Source organism: Abramis brama (genome assembly GCF_963993115.1).
Source record: "Abramis brama genome assembly, chromosome: 4".
In the NCBI taxonomy this organism is placed as follows: Eukaryota; Metazoa; Chordata; class Actinopteri; order Cypriniformes; family Leuciscidae; genus Abramis; species Abramis brama.
The window spans coordinates 57,636,230-57,658,943 of record NC_139966.1 but is presented as its reverse complement, the minus strand read 5'-3'; the positions used below and the strand labels follow the sequence as shown (position 1 = coordinate 57,658,943).

Genomic DNA, 22,714 nt, shown 5'->3' with positions numbered 1-22,714 from the left:
GACACGGCGCGTTTGAGGGATTTTTCTACATTTCACATCTGATATTCTCAGTGCAGAACTCCAGAGGCACAAAACGCTGTCAGAAACGAGCTGATCTGACAGGACAGAGGAAACTGTGTGTGTGTGTGTGTGTGAGTGTGTGTGTGTGAGAGAGAGGCCTGGAGGTTACTGTGCATCAGTGAAATAGCAGAGCAGCCCTGGTGAGCTCTCGCTCCCATTACATTTACACTGCAAGGCTTAATGCATAGAGATGATAGTTACACACACATGCGCTTTTGTCCAAACATTCGAAACCGTTTACTCAAGCCGTTTCACAACTACGACTTTCTTCAACAGGCGAAAAGGCAAACAGTCACCTGACTTGATCTGTCAAGCTCCAAAATGTCATATTAGCAACAAAAAAAGTTTAAAATGATCTAAATATATTGTATAATACATAATATTTAAGTCATTATTCACAAATAATCCACTTTTTTCTCATCTGTTATTCATTTAAAGGAACAGTTCACTGAAAACCAAAAAATTAATTTACTCACGTTCGTGTCGTGATCCAACACATCAAATTAGCAACAAAAAGTTATCGAAATATATCGTACAATACATTTGCATGAGAAACTGACTGAAATTTAAGTCATTATTCACAAATAATCCACTTTTGTCTCAAATTGTCAACTGTTATCATTCATTTAAAGGAACAGTTCACTGAAAACCAAAGATTTATTTACTCACGTTCATGTCGTTTCAAAAACCGCAGAAATGGCAAATCTTGTCTGTCAAGATCCACTATTGGCACACACACTATTATCGTACAATATATACTCATATATTCAAAAATATATATTCATTTACTCGCTTTGAACAGGGTTCGTACAGACTTTTCAAGCACTACTTTTTGGGATTTCAAGGACTTCAATCAGCACTTATCAAACAATATCTTTAATATTTGTATTTATTTTTTATTTATTTTTTTACTCAAATTACACATATATATATGTGGTATCTGATGTTTCACTTCATATGGGTCAATCCACTGACCAACGCTGTCCAAGCACCAGTCCAGAATGAAAGTTGTATTATATATTTATCATAAACTTAAAGGGTAACTAAACCCCTGGTCAGAGCCTGACTCCACTCACTGGCAATATTTGAAAAAAGAGCTGGAAAAGTGGGCAGAGCCCAGCGGAGATAGAGGGGACGAACCGAGGGCGGGGCTGAGCGGGGGGGGTGAACTGGAGAGTGACTCACAGGGTCGCAAGATGACGTAAAGTACATGCATCTGATGAGTTTTATCGAGTTGATGTCAATAGCGCGCGCTCTCTGTAGGCATATTCATATTTTGCCGCTATGTGGAAAAAATCCCGCAAAATGCGCGGGCGCGTTTGTCGACCCCAGAGGATTAACTTTAGCCTAAAATATATATGATCACTCACATCAAGACGCCACTGCGGAGGTGGAGTCAATGCAGGAGGAGCAGCGTTTGGCACTGCGTCGCTTTTCAGCGCGAGCTGTGTGGAGAAGCCCATTTCCACCTCTATTGCGTTGGAGAAGCAATCCCGCGTAAAATTCAGGTTGCACACTTGAGCTCCACTGGCGTCTAATTTCCAAGTCTGCTGGAAAGCTATGCAGTCCAGCAGTGCTGTTGCAACCAGCAACACTACACCTACGTACCCTCCTGACCACTGTACTAAATATAGATACATTTACGCTAACTTGAAGCTATCCTAACTGATGCAATACTATGCGTGGTAGCTCGTACCAAGGGAGGGCGTGGTGAGCTGGAACCTGCTTACGTCACGTAGTACCGCCAACATCCAATAGGAAAATTCAACTGCAGTAGCCACCGTTCAACCTGAAGACGGCAGCACTCAGACGTTTTTACACCATATATTGTAGGATTAAAACATTTTATACCCAAATGTCAAAAAAGTTACTTGAATCAATGAACAGCACTAATAAAGCCCCATTCTTAGAGATCATTAACTAAAAAAAGTTGGTTTAGGGTTTAGTTACCCTTTAATATCAGGCTCATAGCCCATGCGAAATAGCTCTATATCTCAGACAGGCTGCAGCGTTAATTTTTTTTAATTGAAAATTTATTTATTTTTTAATAATTCAAGGACTTTTTAAGTACGTCTTCAAAAAATATGGTTGTTTTCCAGGACTTAAATTTCAAAAAGTCAAATTCAAGCACCTTGTACGAACCCTGTGTGAAATGGCAAACAATTAGCCAAAAAAAAATAAAAAATAAAAAATTCACCCTTATATACAGTGATGGGTAGATTACTTACAAACTGTAGTCCATTACTGAATACAAATTACAAGGCTTTGTCATTTCAACATTGCGATATTTTAGAGAGACATCAATTTTTAAGCTTTGACAATTTTAAACGTTTCAAGTGTGCTTGTTTAGTATATAAAGTGTGTCAAGCTCCAAAATGTGTGTCAAGCTTCCCCCCCCCCCCCTCCACTGCATGGCTTTTTTCAAAGACTTGCAAGCGGAGGTAGTACACGGGCCTCTGTGTTATACCATTTAGACGCACCACTTTTGGACAGAACGTATTGGCAATAATAAACTCTGGAATAGCTTGCCTCTCCCGATAAGAGAGTGTCCTACATTCAATACCTTCAAAACTCACTTAAAACAGTAGCTCCTAGAAAACCAGAGATGTACTCACTTTTAACTGTTATATATTTATTACCCATACACTTTCACTGTTAAATTAAATGCAATATAGAGGTGGATGAACAATGTCTTTGTTATCATGTATTTTTATTCTGTTTGTTTGTTTTGTCAATGTATATTGTTTTGTTATAGTGAATGAATGCTGTATGATTGTTGCCTGTCTTTATGTTAGTTTTTATGTTACCGGCCTAGGGACTGCAGATGAAAAGTAGTTATTCGTACTAATTCTGGCATATTTACATAGTGTATTTTCATACAACAATGTTCATGAATATGCATGGTCCCTATCAAATAAACCAATAAATAAAAATAAAACTAATGTTAACTAATGAACGTTATTGTAAAGTGTTACCAACAAATGAAATGCATGATCCTGTGGCGACAACAAACAAAAACGGGAGTTTCGTTCAAACGTCTATACAACAAAATTGGATTATTATTATTAATGTAACAAGCTACAGCTTCAACATTTTACAGTACAATACCATTAAATTTACAGTTTTTGGAAGTTAAAAGGAACAATTTGTATAATTTACAGTGAATTGACATTTTAAAAAAACACACAATTCCCTGTGTGACACTTCACATTTGATGTATTTTTGTTGAAATAACAGTTTTTTTGTTACATTTAATGTTGTTAAATTAATTGCATTTTTAACATTTCACGTGTGTTACCATGATGGTGTTTTCCATCAATCGTCTACACAACAAATTTGGATTATTATTATTAATGTAACATTTCTATAATAAACATTAAATAAATCCATATAATATTAATCAAGCAATTTCGCTGCTACTGCGCACTTGCAAGCCACACTCATTCTCGAGCATTCACTAACATTTGAGCACCATGTGATGGTTTCAATCCTGACCTTTCCTTTTTGTTGACGACAATGACATTTAAGAGCGCATCACATGACTAGATCCTCATTTGAAATCAAACACAAACAACTCTAAATTAATGTGTTTCCACGGTTCGCATGCATGCTGTGCCCGACATCACTTTAAAACAGCTTCTGTCTTTCATCCTCACGACTTTCTCTTGTTTAAACAAATTGAACACACTAGCGCAGTAATTCAGTAAAACGCCGTAACACGTAACTCGGCGTAAACACAGCCAGCAGAAACACGAGAACATCTTTCCAGTAACTCAAACTATAATCAAATCTGAATTCAGAGATCGCGTTTACAATGTGCAGAAGCTGCGGTGTGATTTAATTTTCCCTGCACACTTCGGATACATCATCCTTAACTAGTGCGACATCAGAGGAACGACATTTGGATTCTAGGATTGTGTTTAGATTCAGAGACGCCTGTTTTACATCTTTACACCCGCAGTGTGTTACACAAACACGCGAGGAAGGTTGAGAACGCAGGATGGATTTCAGCGCTTGTCCTCTAGAAACCGAAAACACTTGAGCTTATCAAACTCAGAAAGCAATTGAACTGCCTTTAAATTTGATTATTGATAAGCCCAGGAGATCAAGTACAGACACGGTTGCAATAAAGATGTGTGTGAGAGCTATAAAACTGGTGAAATTATCAATAAGTCTAGGATCAGTGTTGGTTTTGAGTGTGTGCGATTAGACTGTCTTTCCGGCATCAGTATTCATGGCCGGCGTTCATCCTTCATTTAAAGTGCATAAAGTGGACTAACAGCGCTGGACACGACCCAACACAAGGTCATCAACCCAGTTTTCCCAGTGCATTTACAGCAATCGATACACACACACACACACTCACTCGTAAGGTAGATCCGTCTGGATCTGTCAGGATTCCTGTCTGGATATTCTGCCTTACTATCCATCTTTTCAAAACGAAATGAGATACAGAAATATTTAGGCCTGTAGAATTAGGACAGATCGTCCCAAAACAGAGCGAACTGAAGGAGACGCAGAGTAATCGACTGAAACACAGAGAACAGATTACATATACATGCTCTTAAAACATTCACTAAACTTTCTGGAATAGAGAGAACTAAGCCACGATAGCAGATAAACTGAAAGTACACTATACAAAAACTATCGTGATTTTAACGGTAAAAATGAAACGGTGAAAAACTGTTAATTGGTTAACAGAAAGTCTCCATACTTAATATACACGGTGAATAACTGTGATAGATTTAACTGTACGTTTAATGTAATTTTACAGTAAAATACTGTTATATTTACAGTTTTTGGAAGTTAAAAAGTCATTATAAAATTTACAGTGAAAAACCGTAAATTGACATTCCCACAATTCCCTGTGTGACACATTTGATGTATTTTTGTTTGTTATGTACATCAGGGTTTTAATGTTGTTAAATTAATTGCATTTTTTTAAATTTCACGCGTGTTACCACGATGGTGTTTAGTGTTTTGTGTGAATGACACTGTGCATCTTCTATCTATAAGTATTAACTCTCTCCGTTTGAGGAAAAGCCGCTTGGATGAGCTTAGATTCATCATGTGACTCTCATCACCACTGCGATTGGTGGTTGTTAGTGTGGAAACAATGGTACAAAACAGATATTAGCACTTCAATAGGTCGGTAAATTAACATTGTCAGATAATGAAATGTTATTTTACTGTAAAATGTTGTAAAACTCTGAAATGTTGCTACCGTATTTTTTTTACGGTAAATTTCTGGCAACCGTTTTTTTTTTTTTTTTACCGTAATTTAGCATATTTTTTTTTATTTTTTTTACAGTGCAGAAGAAACTTTAAATGAATGGCACGATAGAGGCCCTCTTGGCTAATATGTAAAATGCTAAGAATTTAGCTTGATGCACGAGCGTTTATGATGAGATACGATCAATCCACTCAGAACCATACAAACGAACAGCTGTTGTCGTGTCTCGATGCAGGTGAACCAGAGGGAAACAGATGGACGTGTGTTTGAGCGGCTCGACAGGACTGCAGACCCTCTTGAGAACAAAACACAGAAACATTTAGATTCCTCACACACTCCTCCGTTCTAATTACACAAGCCTTCTGATGCGCCTCTTTCCAATTATCTATCTGCTAGCGATTCATCTCTTTCTATTTCTCTCTCCATCTATTATACCTCCACTCGCTCATTTTCTTCCACTGCCTAATTACGGGCAGAGAGAGAGAGACGTGTGACGATTCGACCGAAGCAACTTAGTATTTCACCTGGAAAAGGTGATAATGAAAAGATAAAACACAAGGGTTCAATATAGAGATAAATGAAAGGATGTTGACCCCTGATGATTCTACTCAAATCTCAAATCAATTCAGTTCACTGTAAATGAACACACTTTAAAGGAACAGTTCAAAAAGTGGAAATGTACTCACCTTCGTGTCATTCCAATCCTGTATGACTTTAGTTCTTCTGTGGAACACAAAATTATGAATCAGAGATGAATCATGACGAGAAATTAATTTTATCAGCTACTTTAAGTCTTTAGAAGACAGATAAAGGGCTTTTCACACCGGGTTATCATCTTTAGCCCTATTCAGACTGGATTAGTTTAAAGGGGTCATTGATTATGATTTCACTTTTCTAACTTTAGTTAGTGTGTAATGTTGCTGTTTGAGCATAAACAACATCTGCAAAGTTATGATGCTCAAAGTTCAAAGCAAAGGGAGATATTTGCTTTTAAAGAAATTGCTTTTTAAGGACTACAACAAACGGCTGGTAGAGACTACACAAGCTTCCTCCCAGTTTAGTGACATCACAAACCCTAAAATTGACATAAACCCCGCCTCCGGGAATGCGATTTATAGATTATCATGACAGAATATGCAAATCAGACACATAACTACACATCAGCTACATAAACTCATCAACTAACCATTCAGAAATGTTGTCTACATGTTGTCACTTCTTCTTGAGTCTCTCCATCGTTGTCTGACTCCGGTTTGAACATAAAAGGCTGAAAGTTTTTGAAATTTTCAGTGCATGTGTGTGTGAGGTAATCGAAGCTGCTAAGAACGAGCTGTTGTAGCTCCGCCCCCTGTGCCGGGAGCAGCAGCTCATTTGCATTTAAAGGGACAGACACAAAAACGGTGTGTTTTTGCTCACCCTCAAAAAGTGACAATTTTAACATGCTATTTAAAAATATCTGTGGGGTATTTTGAGCTAAAACTTCACATACACACTCTGGGGACATCAGAGATTTATTTTAAATCTTAGGCATTATACCAACCCTTTAACATGGAGAGGTGTGGTAAATTAATTATTATGATGTGCCAAAATACTAAGTAAAAAAATAATTTTGCCAGGAATATTTACCTTTTAGGAGCTTAGACAGGTTATGGCAATTGTAACATTCTTCAAAATCCCTCCATTTGTGTAGAAAAGGCTTGTGTGAATGTGATCGGATTTACACAATAACATGCTCAGGCTTTCGCTCTTCAGTGCATTAACAAGAGTCGCTTGGCTTTGATACAACAGAGAAAAAGTGAATCTCTGAACTGCTTGGGGAGACGCCAGGGGCGGCAGATTGTTCCTGTAACCCCACCAACCCATTGACTGAAGAAAACAGGAAAGGGCCCAGGATTGAACCTTGAGGGCCCCCATACCCGGAGGAGATCACTTTTATCATCGACTTTTATTACATGTTTTCTGTACAAACACCGTGACCGGCTTAATAACTCATGAGCGACCAGATGAAAGATAACGGGAGGCAATCTTCAGTTCGAAACAATATTCTTCACTACCAAACATGGTTTAAATAGGGAGCAACAGCAAAGATTCACCCTCGAGACAAAACGATCAGTCAACCGAAGCTTGTGTTCGCTCTAGACATTAAAAGGAAAACCAACTTTTCTTTTTGGCTCTGAAATGTTAGTTTTACTGCATGGACTTGAGTACTAAAAGATATTAGTATATTAAAAATATTATATTCTCCATGTATAAATATATTCCATACGTGAAAAAATGAATGTACACAAAGTACTGTAGGTGAAATTACAATAATATTCTTAGTTATGTACAGTATCATCTTTGTCTCAGATGTTTCTCTCCCAAAATTCATACAAAGAATGAAAACAGACATTGATAGTTTAGAGTTTAAGAGTATAGAGCTATAAAATTAATGGTAACACTTTAAAATAAGGTCCTATTAGTGCATTAACTAACAATAAACAATATATTCGTTTCAGTATTTATTCATCTTTGTTAATGTTATTAATAAAAAACAACCATTCATATATAGTTAATGTTACCTCAGGACGATTAAATAATATTACCAGTTGCAACTATTGATTTTAATAATGTATTAGTAAATGTTGAAATCAACATACACTAAGATTAATAAATACTTTAGAACTATTTTTCATTGTTAGTTCATGAACTTTATTGTAAAGTGTTACCGAATTAATGTGTATGACAGCTCAGATCATTTGAAAATCCATATTAATGAGTTCATATCGAACTCATTTCTGTTATTCTGAGAACAGTTTGACTCCGTAATATTTTACATTTTTCATCTGTTAGCTAAGATGAACTAACTATGAAAAATACTTCTACAGCATTTATTAATCTACGTTAATGTTGATTTATACATTTACTAATAAATTTTTAAAATCAAATGCTGTATTTAACATTAATGTACTATAAACATGAACAAACAATACGGATAGATGCACTTTTATGACGGATAGATGCACTTTTATGATGAATAGATGCACTTTTATCATGGATAGATGCACTTTTATCATGAATAGATGCACTTTTATGATGGACAGATGCACTTTTATGATGGATAGATGCACTTTTATCATGGATAGATGCACTTTTATGATGGATAGATGCACTTTTATCATGGATAGATGCACTTTTATCATGGATAGATACACTTTTATCATGGATAGATGCACTTTTATCATGGATAGATGCACTTTTATCATGGATAGATACACTTTTATGATGGATAGATGCACTTTTATCATGGATAGATGCACTTTTATGATGGATGGATGCACTTTTATGATGGATGGATGCACTTTTATGATGATGGATGCACTTTTATCATGGATAGATGCACTTTTATGATGATGGATGCACTTTTATCATGGATAGATGCACTTTTATCATGGATAGATGCGGATAGATGCACTTTTATCATGGATAGATGCACTTTTATGATGGATAGATGCACTTTTATGATGAATGATGCACTTTTATGATGAATAGATGCACTTTTATGATGGATAGATGCACTTTTATGATGGATAGATGCACTTTTATGATGGATAGATGCACTTTTATCATGGATAGATGCACTTTTATGATGGATAGATGCACTTTTATGATGGATAGATGCACTTTTATGATGAATAGATGCACTTTTATCATGGATAGATGCACTTTTATCATGAATAGATGCACTTTTATCATGGATAGATGCACTTTTATCATGGATAGATGCACTTGTATGATGGATAGATGCACTTTTATCATGGATGGATGCACATTTATGATGGATGGATGCACTTTTATCATGGATAGATGCACTTTTATCATGGATAGATGCACTTTTATGATGCACTTTTATCATGGATAGATGCATTTTTTTATGATGGATAGATGCACTTTTATGGACAAAAAAACTGCCATTCACTGCCATTATAAAGCTTGAAAGAGCCAGGACATTTTTTAATATACCTCCGATTATATTTGTCTGAAAGAAGAATGTCATATTCACCTAGGATGACTTGAGGGTGATTAAATTGACAACATTTAAATACATTTTTGGGTGAACTATCCCTTTAAGACGATGCTTTAGTACTGAGCTAATCTGACTGAGCGCCAAGGGCTTGTTCATCTCGCTTAAAAGCCCCCCAGAGGCTCGTCCCCGGGGTTATTGGCCTCTGAATTGTGTTTCACTCCGGTGACTTTGAGAGATCAGCGCTCTGTTCAAGATCACAGACATCCGCGGCTGAGCGAGGGACTTTGAAAAGCTCTGATGGTATCAGGTGTGCGTGTTTCTCAGGCACTGGAGAGTGTTTTCCTCTTCCTTCTAATGAAATATCCCAGCTATGTGGTTTTGATTGGTTTCCGCGTCTAATTCAAGCTTTTATCTCTTTGGATGAGTACACGTACGGAACGGATTCATGAAAGATTACTTGATAGTGTGTCTTTTTGTAGTTTTACCAAACATCCTTTGTAGACAATTTTGTTTTGTTTGAAGATCTGCGCTTGCATGTCACTTCAGCGCGTTGCACTTTCGGTTGGATGTTTCTGCTCACCAGATTACAAATGTTTATTGTAAAAAAAATTCATTTTGAAGGGATTTCACTGTTTTCGTTCAAGTTCTTCGTATGTGCCGGCTTACTGTGGGGCTTGTAATTACACCATTAGTGTTGCTCTGAAAGGGAAATGAAAGCCTTCAGCCAAATAAATTGCATTAAAACGAAATGGCTAGAAATTTACATCACAAACAGACAGCGGTAAAACACTGCACTGTTTCTAAAAGGCTTTCTGAAAACACTAAAACACTGTCGTCTTGTTGAAATTATAGTTTGTGATGTTAAAGAGGCCATATGCCTTTTTACAAAGTCTTGATGTTGTTGTTTCTCTACTAGAACAGCTTTTCCTGCTTGAATGTTGAGTATTTTCCTCATATTCTCCATTGTTGCAGCTCCTCTCTTCCCAGTCTGTCAGTAACGCTCTGTTTAGTTCCTGTCTCTATGAAGCCCCTCCTTCTGAAAAGCACACTGTGCTCTGATTGGTCGGCTGGAGCAGTGTGTTGTGATTGGTCGAGCGCTTCGAGTGTGTTTGGGAAATGTCCCGCCCCTTACCATAACCGCCAGTTTAACACACTACTAACTAACTCAATCAGGCCCCGCCCCTTTATTCTGCGTATGAATGATTTAAATGAGGAATATTGTGACGTTTTCATTCCCGAAAGAAACTCAAGACTACAATGGAGGCGTTTCAGGAGTTCAGAAACAATGATATAGAGAATAACTCCCGCTGGAGGGACGTTTTCATGCTCAAACAGCAACATTACACACTCAAGAAAGATGAACATGTGGAAAAAGCAGAATAGATGCTTTTTAACAAAACTTCTGCTGTGGTTTCCGTCAGCGAATTCAGGACAGAACATAATGGGTTTATGATTTATCAGTAGATTTGAGCCGTTCTGCTGTTATTATATCAGGTCAAACGGTTAACGCTCTAATACTGCAGTGTATGAGAGGCTCTTAAAAACCACCACAGATCCAGAAGAGACCCAGTTTCCCACACAGCAGAGCCTGCCTGTTCTGATTACCGGCTCAGTTGAGTGAGAGTCCCGGCGCTGTCACACTCAGAACCGGTCCTGGCATTTACGTTTCCAGACAGCAGAACATCGCCCTGGGCCTGGAGAGCACCACTTCCAGTCTGGAGCTTGTGGAAAAACGACCTTGTTATTCTGACGGCGTGTTTCAGTGTATCTGTACTGAATCAGAACAGGGTCATTATCAGCGTATGACATGTATGATTTCAGATTCACTTCAAGCAATCAGGAGAACTTAACAGTGAACGCACCAGGGTATTGTTAACTAAAACTATTAAGACATTTCTGTTAATTGAAATAAATCTGAAATAAAATATAAATATTAGTAGAAAAACCTAAAGTAAACCTAAACCTCTGCCTTGGCTAAAAACTGAAATAAGTTTAAGTTGAAGCACTAAATTATTAAAAACCAAAACTGAAATAAAATTAAATTAAATCTAAAGACAAAAACAAATAACGCAATTATTAAAAATATGACTAAAATTAACATATAAAAATAAAAGGTAATTCAAAATATTATTAAAACTAAATTAACACAGGAACATCACTAACTTACGTTTGTCTTTGATGTCTAAACAGACGAATCTTATGAAACCTGTCAAGAAGAGTCACAGACAGACAGAAATAAATAAATGTATGTTAATAAAAAGTCATGGGAGCAAATGTTATAAAAATATAACTCAACATAACATATAAAAATAAGTTAAGCAAGCAAATTATACATGATTCAACTCATTTTTTAAAGTCAGGTTAATATATTATACTGTATAATAAAATTAGTTTCTTAATAAAGAAAATTAAGCATATTTTAAAACCTGCATTGTGATTTTTTTTTCATCATATTTACGCTAAAATTCACATTATTGAAATTTGAAGGAAAAAAAAATTAATGTAAGTACTTATACATCATAAAGTTAATTTATGCTGAATTAAATTATAATTAATGCTAATTTAAAATATTTGTATTGCAGTGAAGAAAATAATGTATTACACTAATTAGAATCACACAATAATTGAAAATAATTGAATTACACAAAACAACACATTTGCATGCATTACAGTATTGGGAATGTTGCTTAATTGTAATTAAATGTAAAAATGCAGCAACAACAAAAATCTACATGCATAAATCCCTCTCTCCATTTACTAGTTTTCCTAATAAATCTGTATAAGAGTATCAGAGAAAACATATTTAAAAATCATAGATATTTGGACATTTCAGAAGCTCACTGCGCTTCAGAGGACAGAACCTGTCAAAACATTGAATTATGAATATGAAACTATAGAAATATAGTTCAACATCATAACCTAATTTCCAGCTCTCTCTCTCTGTGCAGTTTTAAGAGGCTTTCTTTTCTCTTAGTGTGTCTGAGATCTGACATGCACTGGAACGCAGCTCTGCGTGTGTGTTTCTATGGACGTATGATGCATGCAAGTGTGTGTTTATTTGACAGCCTTGAGGTCATCTACATATTCTATGCATACTGTGTCCATACTGAAGAAATAGTACGTGCTATTCTGCTGTGTTGATGATGACCTTGTTTGTGTATATCTCAGATTTGGCATCGATGTTGAGTGGTGACAGTGTGTGTGTTAGCGGTTTTTCTTCGTCACGTCTGTTCACACTCCACCATCACTCAACAGTCACCCAACCATAACCATAAACCTGACAGCAGAGTGATCGGGATGCTCTGGAAGTGTGTTTTTGAGTATGTGTGAGATCTTTTCCCCTCCTCGTCTCTGACAGGCAGGGAAGGGCCATCGGTCACACGTGTGTCCGGTGGCTTTGAAGTGTTTTCTGCCGTGTTAGTGGTTAGTGGTTAGTGATTTTCCCCTGGAGAGCGAGGCCGAGCAGGCATACGGCACCTCTGCCAAGAGCGTCAGCCTCCGATCACATGCCTTATACGTGACCACAAACCAGTCACGAGTCGCACAGCTATATTTGTGGCAAATACATGGGTCAAAATTATTGATTTTTCTTTTATGGCAAAAGTCATTAGGATATTAAGTAAAGATCATGTTCCATGAAGATATTTTGTAAATTTCCTACCGTAAATATATAAAAAATATATTTTTGTGAGTGAATGCAGCACAATCGCCAACATAAATGCACAACTTTAAAGGAGATTTTCTCAATGTTTAGATTTTTTTGCACCCTCAGATTCCAGATTTTTAAATAGTTGTATCTCGTGCTAAATATTGTCCTATCCTAACAACTTATTTATTCAGCTTTCAGATGATGTATAAATGTCAATTTAAAAAAAGTGACTGGTTTTGTGATCCAGGGTCACATATGTGCCGTAATTAACCCACAAAACCTGTCCTGCTGAGAGACTTTAATCAGACTTTAAAAGCCTGATTAAAATTTTAACTGTACAATATGTGTTTTTGTTCAACATGAAATATTCGCAGCCTATTTTAACTGTGACGTATATCACAATCATACTGGATATTCAATGACATTAATATTTAGGGCAGGACTTTATCCATCAGGAACTGACTGGAAGAGAAATGAACATCTACTCAAACAATGATTAAATGCTTAAAACATGTCCGGTTAAAAAAATACATATATTTTGCATTGTGACATTATTTTCAATTAGGCAAAAAATGCAAAATTAAAAGTTATTTAAATTAAATTGCTAATATTTATACTAGTGATTTTAGTTTTATTAATATTTTGAATTAGCTTTTATTTTTATATTTTTAGTTAGCTTACATTTAGTAAGTTTGTTATGTGCTTTAAGTTTTTATATTGTATTTAGGTTTAATTTATTTTTATTTCAGTTTTAATCAATGATAATAACCCTGATTTCTACATCATGGTATTATTTTCTGTACTGCTTTTACTTTTTATCTATACTTAAATATGTAGATAAATAAATATAGATATTTTTAAAATACTGTCACCATTAAGAATAATGGTCTCTTGAAAAAAGTAAAACGTCGAATGCATTACAATAATGAGAATTTGGGAGGAATGAGCTTGAATGTCATTAAAAAAACTTACAATACAAAATAGGTTTAATTTTCTTTATGAAAAATTAATATAATATAATATAATTTTAGAGTGAAATGTGACTTGGTCATGTTGTAATGAGATTCACCCAAATAGTTATTTGACTGCTGGTTATCATTATTTTCCCAATTGAGTTGATTATGAACGATTATAAATGAATCCCAATGAACGATAATGACATTTGTTTATTTTTTTATGTGCACTTTTGAAGTGTTCAATAAGACCAGGAAAGTAAATAGGGTCAATTTAGATGTCTTGCTGACTTGAAGTGATTGTCAACATCAGTTATAATAAGGGGCCAATGCGATAAATCACACTCCTCTCAGAAACTTGAAAGATTTATAACTCCTGCGACAGACTTTACAGACCTGCAGCGGTTTTACATCACCATGTTACAGCCACGTGTGTGTGTGTGTGTGTGTGTGTGTGTGTGTGAGAGAGACAACGCTTCGACTGTGGCGTTTGATTGAGAATGTCTGCTCTGCGTTCTGATGGCAGCCCCAGTGCATGCTGGGATTGATTGAGCTGTCCCAGCGCCCCCCAAACCTGTCAGCCACTGGAGTTATGACATCATCAGGCCTCTCATAAGGCTCTCCATTGTTTTGAAATGAAAGAACATCAATTTCCGGCCCAGTGAAGCCTACGGGATGATTTGTGGCCGCTATTATCCTGCCAGAGTCTGGCGAGAGCGAGCGAATAAGAAGTCTGAGACAGAGAGACGAGGAAAGCTGGTGTCTTACTCTCGTCTAATCACCTGAGACAGGTAACATACCTGAGACCTCCACATACGCAGATATTTAGACTCGTAAGACACTTAGTAATGAAAACGTTGTCATACTCACACTCGAAAAGGCCTCGGTAATGCAGAGCGCTCATTCATAATGGAGAAAGATGCTGTCAAGTTCTAAAAAAAGGACATAAAACAACATTATCATTAAAAAAATTTATTTTAAATTAGATTAGAAGTTATTTTAATGTGCTGATTTGCTGCTCAACAAACATTTCTGATTATTGTTGATAAATTTTGCAGCTATATGTTTTTGTGTAAACTGTGATACTTTGCCATTTGGGTTAAGTAGGATTTTCAAAAATAAAAAATACTTTTATTCAGTAAGGACTCGTTAAATTAAAGACATTACAGTAAAGACATTTATAATGTTACAAAAGATTTTTGTTTCAAATCAATGCTGTTCTTTTGAACTTTATATTCATCAAAGAATCCTGAATTTTTTTTTAATCAGTTTTCACAAAAATATTGAGCAGCACGACTGGTTTCAACATTGATAATAATCATAAATGTTTCTCGAGCAGCAAATCCTCATATTAGAGTGATTTCTGAAGGATCATGTGACACTGAAGGCTGGAGTAATGATGCTGAAAATTCAGCTTTGATCACAGGAATAAATTTGTTTATTCACACATTATTATTTTAAACTATAATAATATTTCACAATATTAGTGTTTTTGGACTGTATTTTTAATTAAATAAATGCAGCCTTGGTGAGGAGAAGAGACTTCTATGGAAGTAAAATAATGTCAAATGTTTTTGAAATAAAAAGCCTGTTGAATTGCACTACTTGAAAAACATAGGCATTGCATTAACCATGCTTGCATTTTAATGCATTGTATTTTTAGGGCTTGCATTTTTATGGGCTGAAATTCAACATGGTTGAATATTTAAGCTGTGAATAATTCAATTAAAAACATTTCAAACACCTTTTCATTATTAAAAATTCAATAATCCATATTCACCTTTCATATTTCACTTCCAAAATATTCAAACTGTTTGAAAATACAACCAATAATATTCAACAGGCAATTTTCGGTCCATTTTATTTCGCTTTGCAAATTCGCTCCCACAAATTCAGTGGTTCAAATTCGACAATAAATTCAACATTGACGTCCAGGAACTGCAGGAAAAGCAGAAGATTGCCGAGCATACTCTCCATCTGCTGTTAGTCGACCTCACCATCAGATGGTGCAAAAGCGCTTGTTGTAGACCAAGACATTCATTCATAAAATGAAAATGATTATCTGTGTCAGTATATGCGGAAAAGATGATAAACACACAAAAGCTGTGTTTATGTTTCATTCAATAACTTCATTGTTACTTTCCCTGTGTATTCTACATGTCATCAGCTTTCTCTACCATGAACAGGATTATAATCGGTTTCCCTCAATACCTCATACTCAAGGATTCCCCTTCCGTTGGGACAAAACGCTTAACGTAGCTTAATGGACTAATACAGTGATATGAAAGATCAATCTTGCACCTTATTAGGGAAGTAGGCTGTAGGCTACTATATAGGCTACAGGCAAGAAGATGGACTCAGAATATGAACTTAACGCGCAAAGTTTCATGCTGAGCGTTTCGTGATATACTGGCATAAAATCAACACTTGATCAATTAATACTAACACTTTCTCTTCTCTTCTCTTCTCTTCTCTTCTATTCTCTCTCTCTCTCTCTCTCTCTCTCTCTCTTTCTCTCTCTCTCTCTCTATATATATAGTATGCCTACGTGTATTGCATTAGCTTAAACTGTCATAGCACTTGCATATTGTTGTCCTATTGTTAACTGTAAATCACTTTGGATAAAAGCTTCTGCTAAATGACTAAATGTAAAATTGGCTTGACATTGGACATTCGCACATTTAGGGACCGTCTCTAAAGTTGCATACAACATTGGCATACACGTTTCTAACTTCAATAGCAAACTTACATTTATTTGAATAAATATCAAAAATCCAAAGGGAGCGCATTATGCCTGACACTACATGAACACTTTACAGTTGGTTTTATGACTGTAAGTCGTTCTATTCAAATGCTATCGGAGTTAGAAACGTGTATACCAAAGTCGTATACACTTTAGAGACGGTCCCTAAATGTGCGAATGTCCAACATCAAGCCATCTTTATGCCAGTCTATCACTGGGAAACGCTCAGCATTAAACTTTGCGCGTTATTCTGAGTCCATCTGCTTGCCTTCGAGTTTGGTTTTTTACATCACTGTAGTCCATTAATCTACGTTAAGCGTTGTATATGTCCAGCAGGGGAATCCTGAAGTATTGAGGGAAACCCTAATAGCCTGCATGCAGCACATCGCCACAATATAAAGTTAAGGCCACTAAACAACCAAGAGAAATATATGTCAACCTCAAAAATGTAACATTGGATCTGTACATCCGCATCGGGGAATAACATTATAATCTCGTTCATGGTAGAGAAAGATGCATGTAGGCTACACAGGAAAAGTAACCGTGAAGGCACTGAATTTAACATAAAACAGCCGTCATAATAATCACAAATACACTTACATTGCTGTAAATGAGTTTTATGAAAGAATGACTTGCTCTAATTTTGCTGGTCTTCGTCTACAACAAGCGCTTTTGCACCATCTGATGGTGAGGTCGACTAACAGCAGATGGAGAGTATGCTCGGCAATCTTCTGCTTTTCCTGCAGTTCCTGGACGTCAATGTTGAATTTACTGTCGAATTTGAACCACTGAATTTGTGGAAGCGAATTTGCAAAGCGAAATAAAATGGACCGAAAATTGCCTTGTTGAATATTATAGGTTGTATTTTTAAACAGTTTGAATATTTTGGAAGTGAAATATGAAAGGTGAATATGGATTATTGAATTTTTAATAATGAAAAGGTGTTTGAAATGTGCACAGCTTAAATATTCAACCATGTTGAATTTCAGCCCATAAAAATGCAAGCCCTAAAAATACAATGCATTCAAATGCAAGCATGGTTAATGCAATGCCTATTTTTTTCAAGTAGTGCAATTCAACAGGCTTTTTATTTCAAAAACATTTGACATTATTTTACTTCCATAGACTTCTTTCAAAAACATAAAAAAATCTCACTTATGAATCTCCAAACTTATAAACACACACACATATATATATATATATATATTAGGGATGTGCAAAGCAGCCGGTATTTGTATCTGTATTTGTATTTGTTGAGGGGGGAAAAGTATTTGTATTTGTATTTGTATTTGTATTCGAGTAAAATTCTAAATAGGTGTAAAAATCCATTTCTTTGCGTTACACTTCTAATTTACGTTATAGTGTAAGTATTCTTTAATTATAATAATTATGGATATGCAATATTGGTTGATGTTTTTCCTTAAATCCAGCAATGAACATGTAACAACGAATGTCATTAAAAAAAATAATAACATAACAGCCATTACCTACGTTAACGTTACTCTGTCAACAGCCTTAAATTACCGAGCTAACAGAGCTACTAGTGTTGTCACGGTACCAATACCAGTGAAAATCCACGGTTCTCGGTACCAATTTCGGTATCAAAGCTTAATTTAGATTAAGTTTACATATATTAAAGTGTATCGTTTACAAAGATGGAAACTGTAGTATTAAAAACACTTTACAATAAGATTCCATTTGTTAGATAACATTAGATAAAATGACCTAACAATAAACAATAGTTAGGCTATAGGCTACTGTCGCAATTATTCTCCTTGGGGTTAATTTAAAAATACATTTTTTAAATCAAAAGTTAACATTATTTATGTTAACATTATTTAATGCACAATGAATGAAGTGAACAAACATGACCAATCAAGTGTTTGTATTAAATAACATTCAAAACATTAATTAATGTTGTAAAAATATATTGTTCACTCAATGTGTTGATGTTAGACAACGCATTAAGTAATGTTAATGAATGGTATCTTATTGTAGTGTTACCAAACTATACAGGAGATAAAACGTGTTTTATTTGACTTGACTGTACTTTTATTTAATCCAAAACTGCATTCATATTTCATTTTAAAAGGGCTTTTTAAACCTGCTAAGAGTTATCCAGCCAAGAATAAGCCGAACTGCTTTTCTGACGGACTGATATTAATAACATAATGACGGCTTTTTATTTCATTTCTCATCTCCATAAATATAAAGCTAATGCAAGGGCTAGAAATCAATTAATTCTTTGCTGATACTTCCTCGTCATCATGGAGAGCGCAGTTCGCACCGCTTTCCACTTTCCACAAGCGCTTGCTCTCTCGTGGCGTCTGTCGTTGCTATGCAACCGCGCCGCTCATTTGAAATCTGCACGCGCAAAAAACGCGCTATGTGAACGGCCCCATATGACAACGTGACATTAGCCTAATCCAAAATATTTCCATATGTGGCTCTTTCCTCCTTTCTTATCAACAAGTGGATTTACAGCCACCACATCAGCAGCACCGCCGGTCAGGAAACGCAGCTTTTTGAAATAAAGTTTTTCTTGTTCCCGAATACAAATATTTTTAAAGTATTTGTTCGAAATAAGTATTCGTAAAAAACACATTATTTGTGCCTTTCCGAATACCGTATTCGGGTTCGGCTCCACCCCTAATATATATATATATATATATATATGAAGAGTTCAGATGCAAAAGCCTCTAAGTGCCGTCTGAAATTTTCTCAAGCTCGTATATTTAAGTTCAGTAATTTCACTTAAATGGCAATGAAAATGACCTATTAATTGAAGTGAAATTACTGAACTTAAATATACAAGCTTGATCAAAATGATCATTCTAGAAGAAAATTTCAGATGGCACTTAGAGGCTTTTGCATCTGAACTCTTCATATATATATATATATATGGGGGGGTTTGCAGACTAACTTTTTTTTTATACATGCCATGGGATTAATCAATGCATGCTGATGAATGATGTATAATAATAATAATTAATCTGCATACCCTAGATTTGCACTGATGTAACAAGACTGACAGTGACACAATAAGATCTCATGTTAGCAAAATGTTTTAATCTTTTAACTCTTAAAAAAAAACTATTAAAAAACATGTATGTTCTTTAATGTTTGATTATAATTTTACTGTCTTCACATAGGGATGGGATTTGATAAAATTTTATCAATAATAATGCCACTGACGATTCTGATTATCGATCCAATTCTTTAACGATTCTCTTATCGATTCTTGATAGCACTGTGTGGAAAAATGTTTAAAATGCTTTTTAAAAAAAAGTGGTTTTATTTATTTTAAAGTTTAAGCTTGAGTTAGCAAACTGTACTTTTTATTTAATTTATGTCATAAATAGAATCTTATTGTAAAGTGTTACTGATTAGTTATACACCGATTCAGACGTCTCCTGAGTTCACTGTTGGAAAGATCAGTTGTTTTAACCATTCATTAAAATGAATCGGTTCAAAGGAGTCATTAGTTCGCGAATTGGACGTGTCGTGCGCGTTGTGTGATTATCCCAGCAGTTAGGACATGGACATCCAAGATTTGTGTCAACATAGAAAACATTTCATCACTGTATAGTTTTATTTCGTTTAATTAAAGTGTTGTTTTATGTCAGCTGAATGTCCGGAACGCTTTTCAGAGAAGATAAGGAAACTTATTTAGCACAATTCACACCCAGCAGTATAATTCAGGGGAAAAAAAATCTCTGAATGCTCCACACGAAACTTTGGTCTTCCGACCTTTTACCACCGTGTCGATTTATTTTGATTAATATGTGCGAGGGAGAGAGAGCAACACAGCGCCTAGTTTGGAGACGGTGAAGTCGTTTACACAGAGAGTGCGCGCGCGCGACCGGCTCTCTCTCACTCTCTCTCCCTGGTCGTTATTTTAGTTAAAACATGCGCCCTGTCACAAACGTAGCCGTTCATCTACATTATTCACCGATCAAATAAGACTTTGGCGGCTTTGGCGGGCGCTAAAACAAGTTCAATGCAGAAAAATTCATGCGTGAGTTTCCATTAGACTCGCACGGTAACTTAGCCAGGCAAATGGCAAGCTCAGCTGTTGTTGACGCTGTGTGTGTGCTTCAAGATTATGACGCAAGTGCTAAGATTCCAATTGGCCAAGAGAAAAAGTGCTAAGATTCCGATTGGCCCAGAGAAATGTAAATTATAAGAATTATCCAATAATGTTTCGCAATTCTAGCCTGCATGGCAGTTACTGTGAGAAACAATACCCCCCCCCCCCCCCCCAAAAAAAACTCTCCGGTTCTACGCGATTCACGTACATGACCCAATTGACCAAGAAAACGGCGATTGTCGCCGAAAAGCGACAAGTTTGCAGGTATGAGTCACAGTTACGCACAGAACAAATAAAAACAGGTATAATAGTTCTGTGTGAGGAACAGCCCGTTTTCCAAATTATTTTCCATTCTGCCATAGCAAAGATTGAAATCAATGATCAAGAGATCAAGCCTGACTGACACACCAAATCTGACCCAAATGTGAGAGTAAATGAGGATTTTACTGGAGATTTTAATGAAGGGATGACTTGAATTTTGGTGTTTTCTTCACACAGCGTCCTCGAGACTGAAGCTTTCGAATCATATATGGTGCTTTCAATTGTATTTTTAAAATCTTTACAGTCCCAGTTCCCAATATGCAAAACGCCACACTGTGCACATTCAGAAGAAAGTAAGTCTTCCAGATTTGATTGACAGGAGGGTGCAGTAAATGATGACAGAATGTCATTTTAGGTTGAAGAATCCCTGCAAGTGTCCAGATATTTCTGGTTGCATTGTACCAAAAAACACCCACCTACCTCTCAACCGGGTCTGTCTATCTGTCTGTGTTTCTCGACTGGCTTTAATCTATCAGCGCACCATAGAAAGTGCTGAACGAGGCGGAAACCTTCATCAGGAAAGTTGCTGTCTTGGTGATACAGTGAGATCAGCTTTATATACCAAAAATGAGAATTTCACTTTTTCAAAGGCATCGCCGTAAACTTTCACTCAGGACCGGGGAGAGATTCACACACACACACACACAAGCACGCACATGCACACACACACTACACCATGCATCAGCGCACAACGGATATGCCGGTCTCTAAAGAGTTTGTGCTTATATTAAAGCGGCCGCAGACGTTCAGTGTTCTCTAGGAAGATTGGAGTCGTCACAGTGTGTGAGACCGGACAATAGCGAGAGTTATCAGACACACACAGAACGCTCTGGCACCTGAATCCCGCAGGATTAATCCCGCCACAGACACGCAACACGGCTCAAGAATCCACGGTTTTGTTTGCCGGTCACCGCGTGCTCCCTGCATACTGATGGATACTGTTGTCTAGTTGATTAATTCAGAGGAAGTGAAGTATTAGCTGCTTCTGTGTGCATGAGAGCGTGTGTCATCGTGTTATCTGTATTTTAGCACTGTGTTCCGGCCCGGCGTCCTCAGTCTCCGAGAATCATTTACAAACTGAATTACAACTAGTGAACTCCGAGCTCAAAACGCTGCGACCTGACCCAGAACTACAGATCTGAGGTCAGAGGAAACCGGTCAAAGTGTTGAACAGGTAATACGTTTTTTTATTTTATATATATATATATATATATATATAATTCTGGGTTTCGGTCGAGTATTTTGGACAGATCTGAGGTCCGAGGAAACCTGTCAAAGTGTTTAAGTTTGGGACAGGTAATAAGTTTTTATATATATATATATATATATATATATATACACGTCTATATATATATATATATAATACTTTTATTATATAAAAATTATTATTTAAAAATAATATTTTTTTATACAATTTGTTTTTCTTTTTTTGGATAATGCTGGTTTTCGGTCGAGTTTGGGTTTTTAATTAATAAAATGTTAAGTTACTTCCTGTAAATATTTCATATTTTATTAATTTTGCACCAATAATACATGTATTTTGGACAGGAAATAAATGCAAGTACTTGGCAAGAACAGGGTCATTATCACTAACGAAAACGAAAACTATTAAAACCGTTTCTGTTAGTTGAAATAAAGCTGAAATAAAATAAAATGTGA

General features: G+C 36.0%; 2 protein-coding genes across 2 annotated transcripts in view; one reads left to right on the top strand and one right to left on the bottom strand.

The window, feature by feature from the left end:
* chrm2a (cholinergic receptor, muscarinic 2a) overlaps positions 1–22,714 on the top strand; it is a 111,536-nt gene that overhangs the window by 11,782 nt on the left and 77,040 nt on the right. The gene's annotated exons all lie outside the window — the stretch shown is intronic.
* LOC311082281 (uncharacterized protein) lies at positions 4,536–14,828 on the bottom strand (the record flags this gene model as incomplete). The annotated part of the gene is made up of 5 exons (XM_084113009.1): positions 14,772–14,828; positions 11,467–11,505; positions 10,905–11,072; positions 5,980–6,016; positions 4,536–4,589 (listed from the first exon to the last, which is right to left on the bottom strand). Exons 1-5 carry the CDS (start codon positions 14,807–14,809, stop codon positions 4,536–4,538), a joined length of 336 nt encoding a protein of 111 aa, XP_083969135.1. The 5' UTR covers positions 14,810–14,828.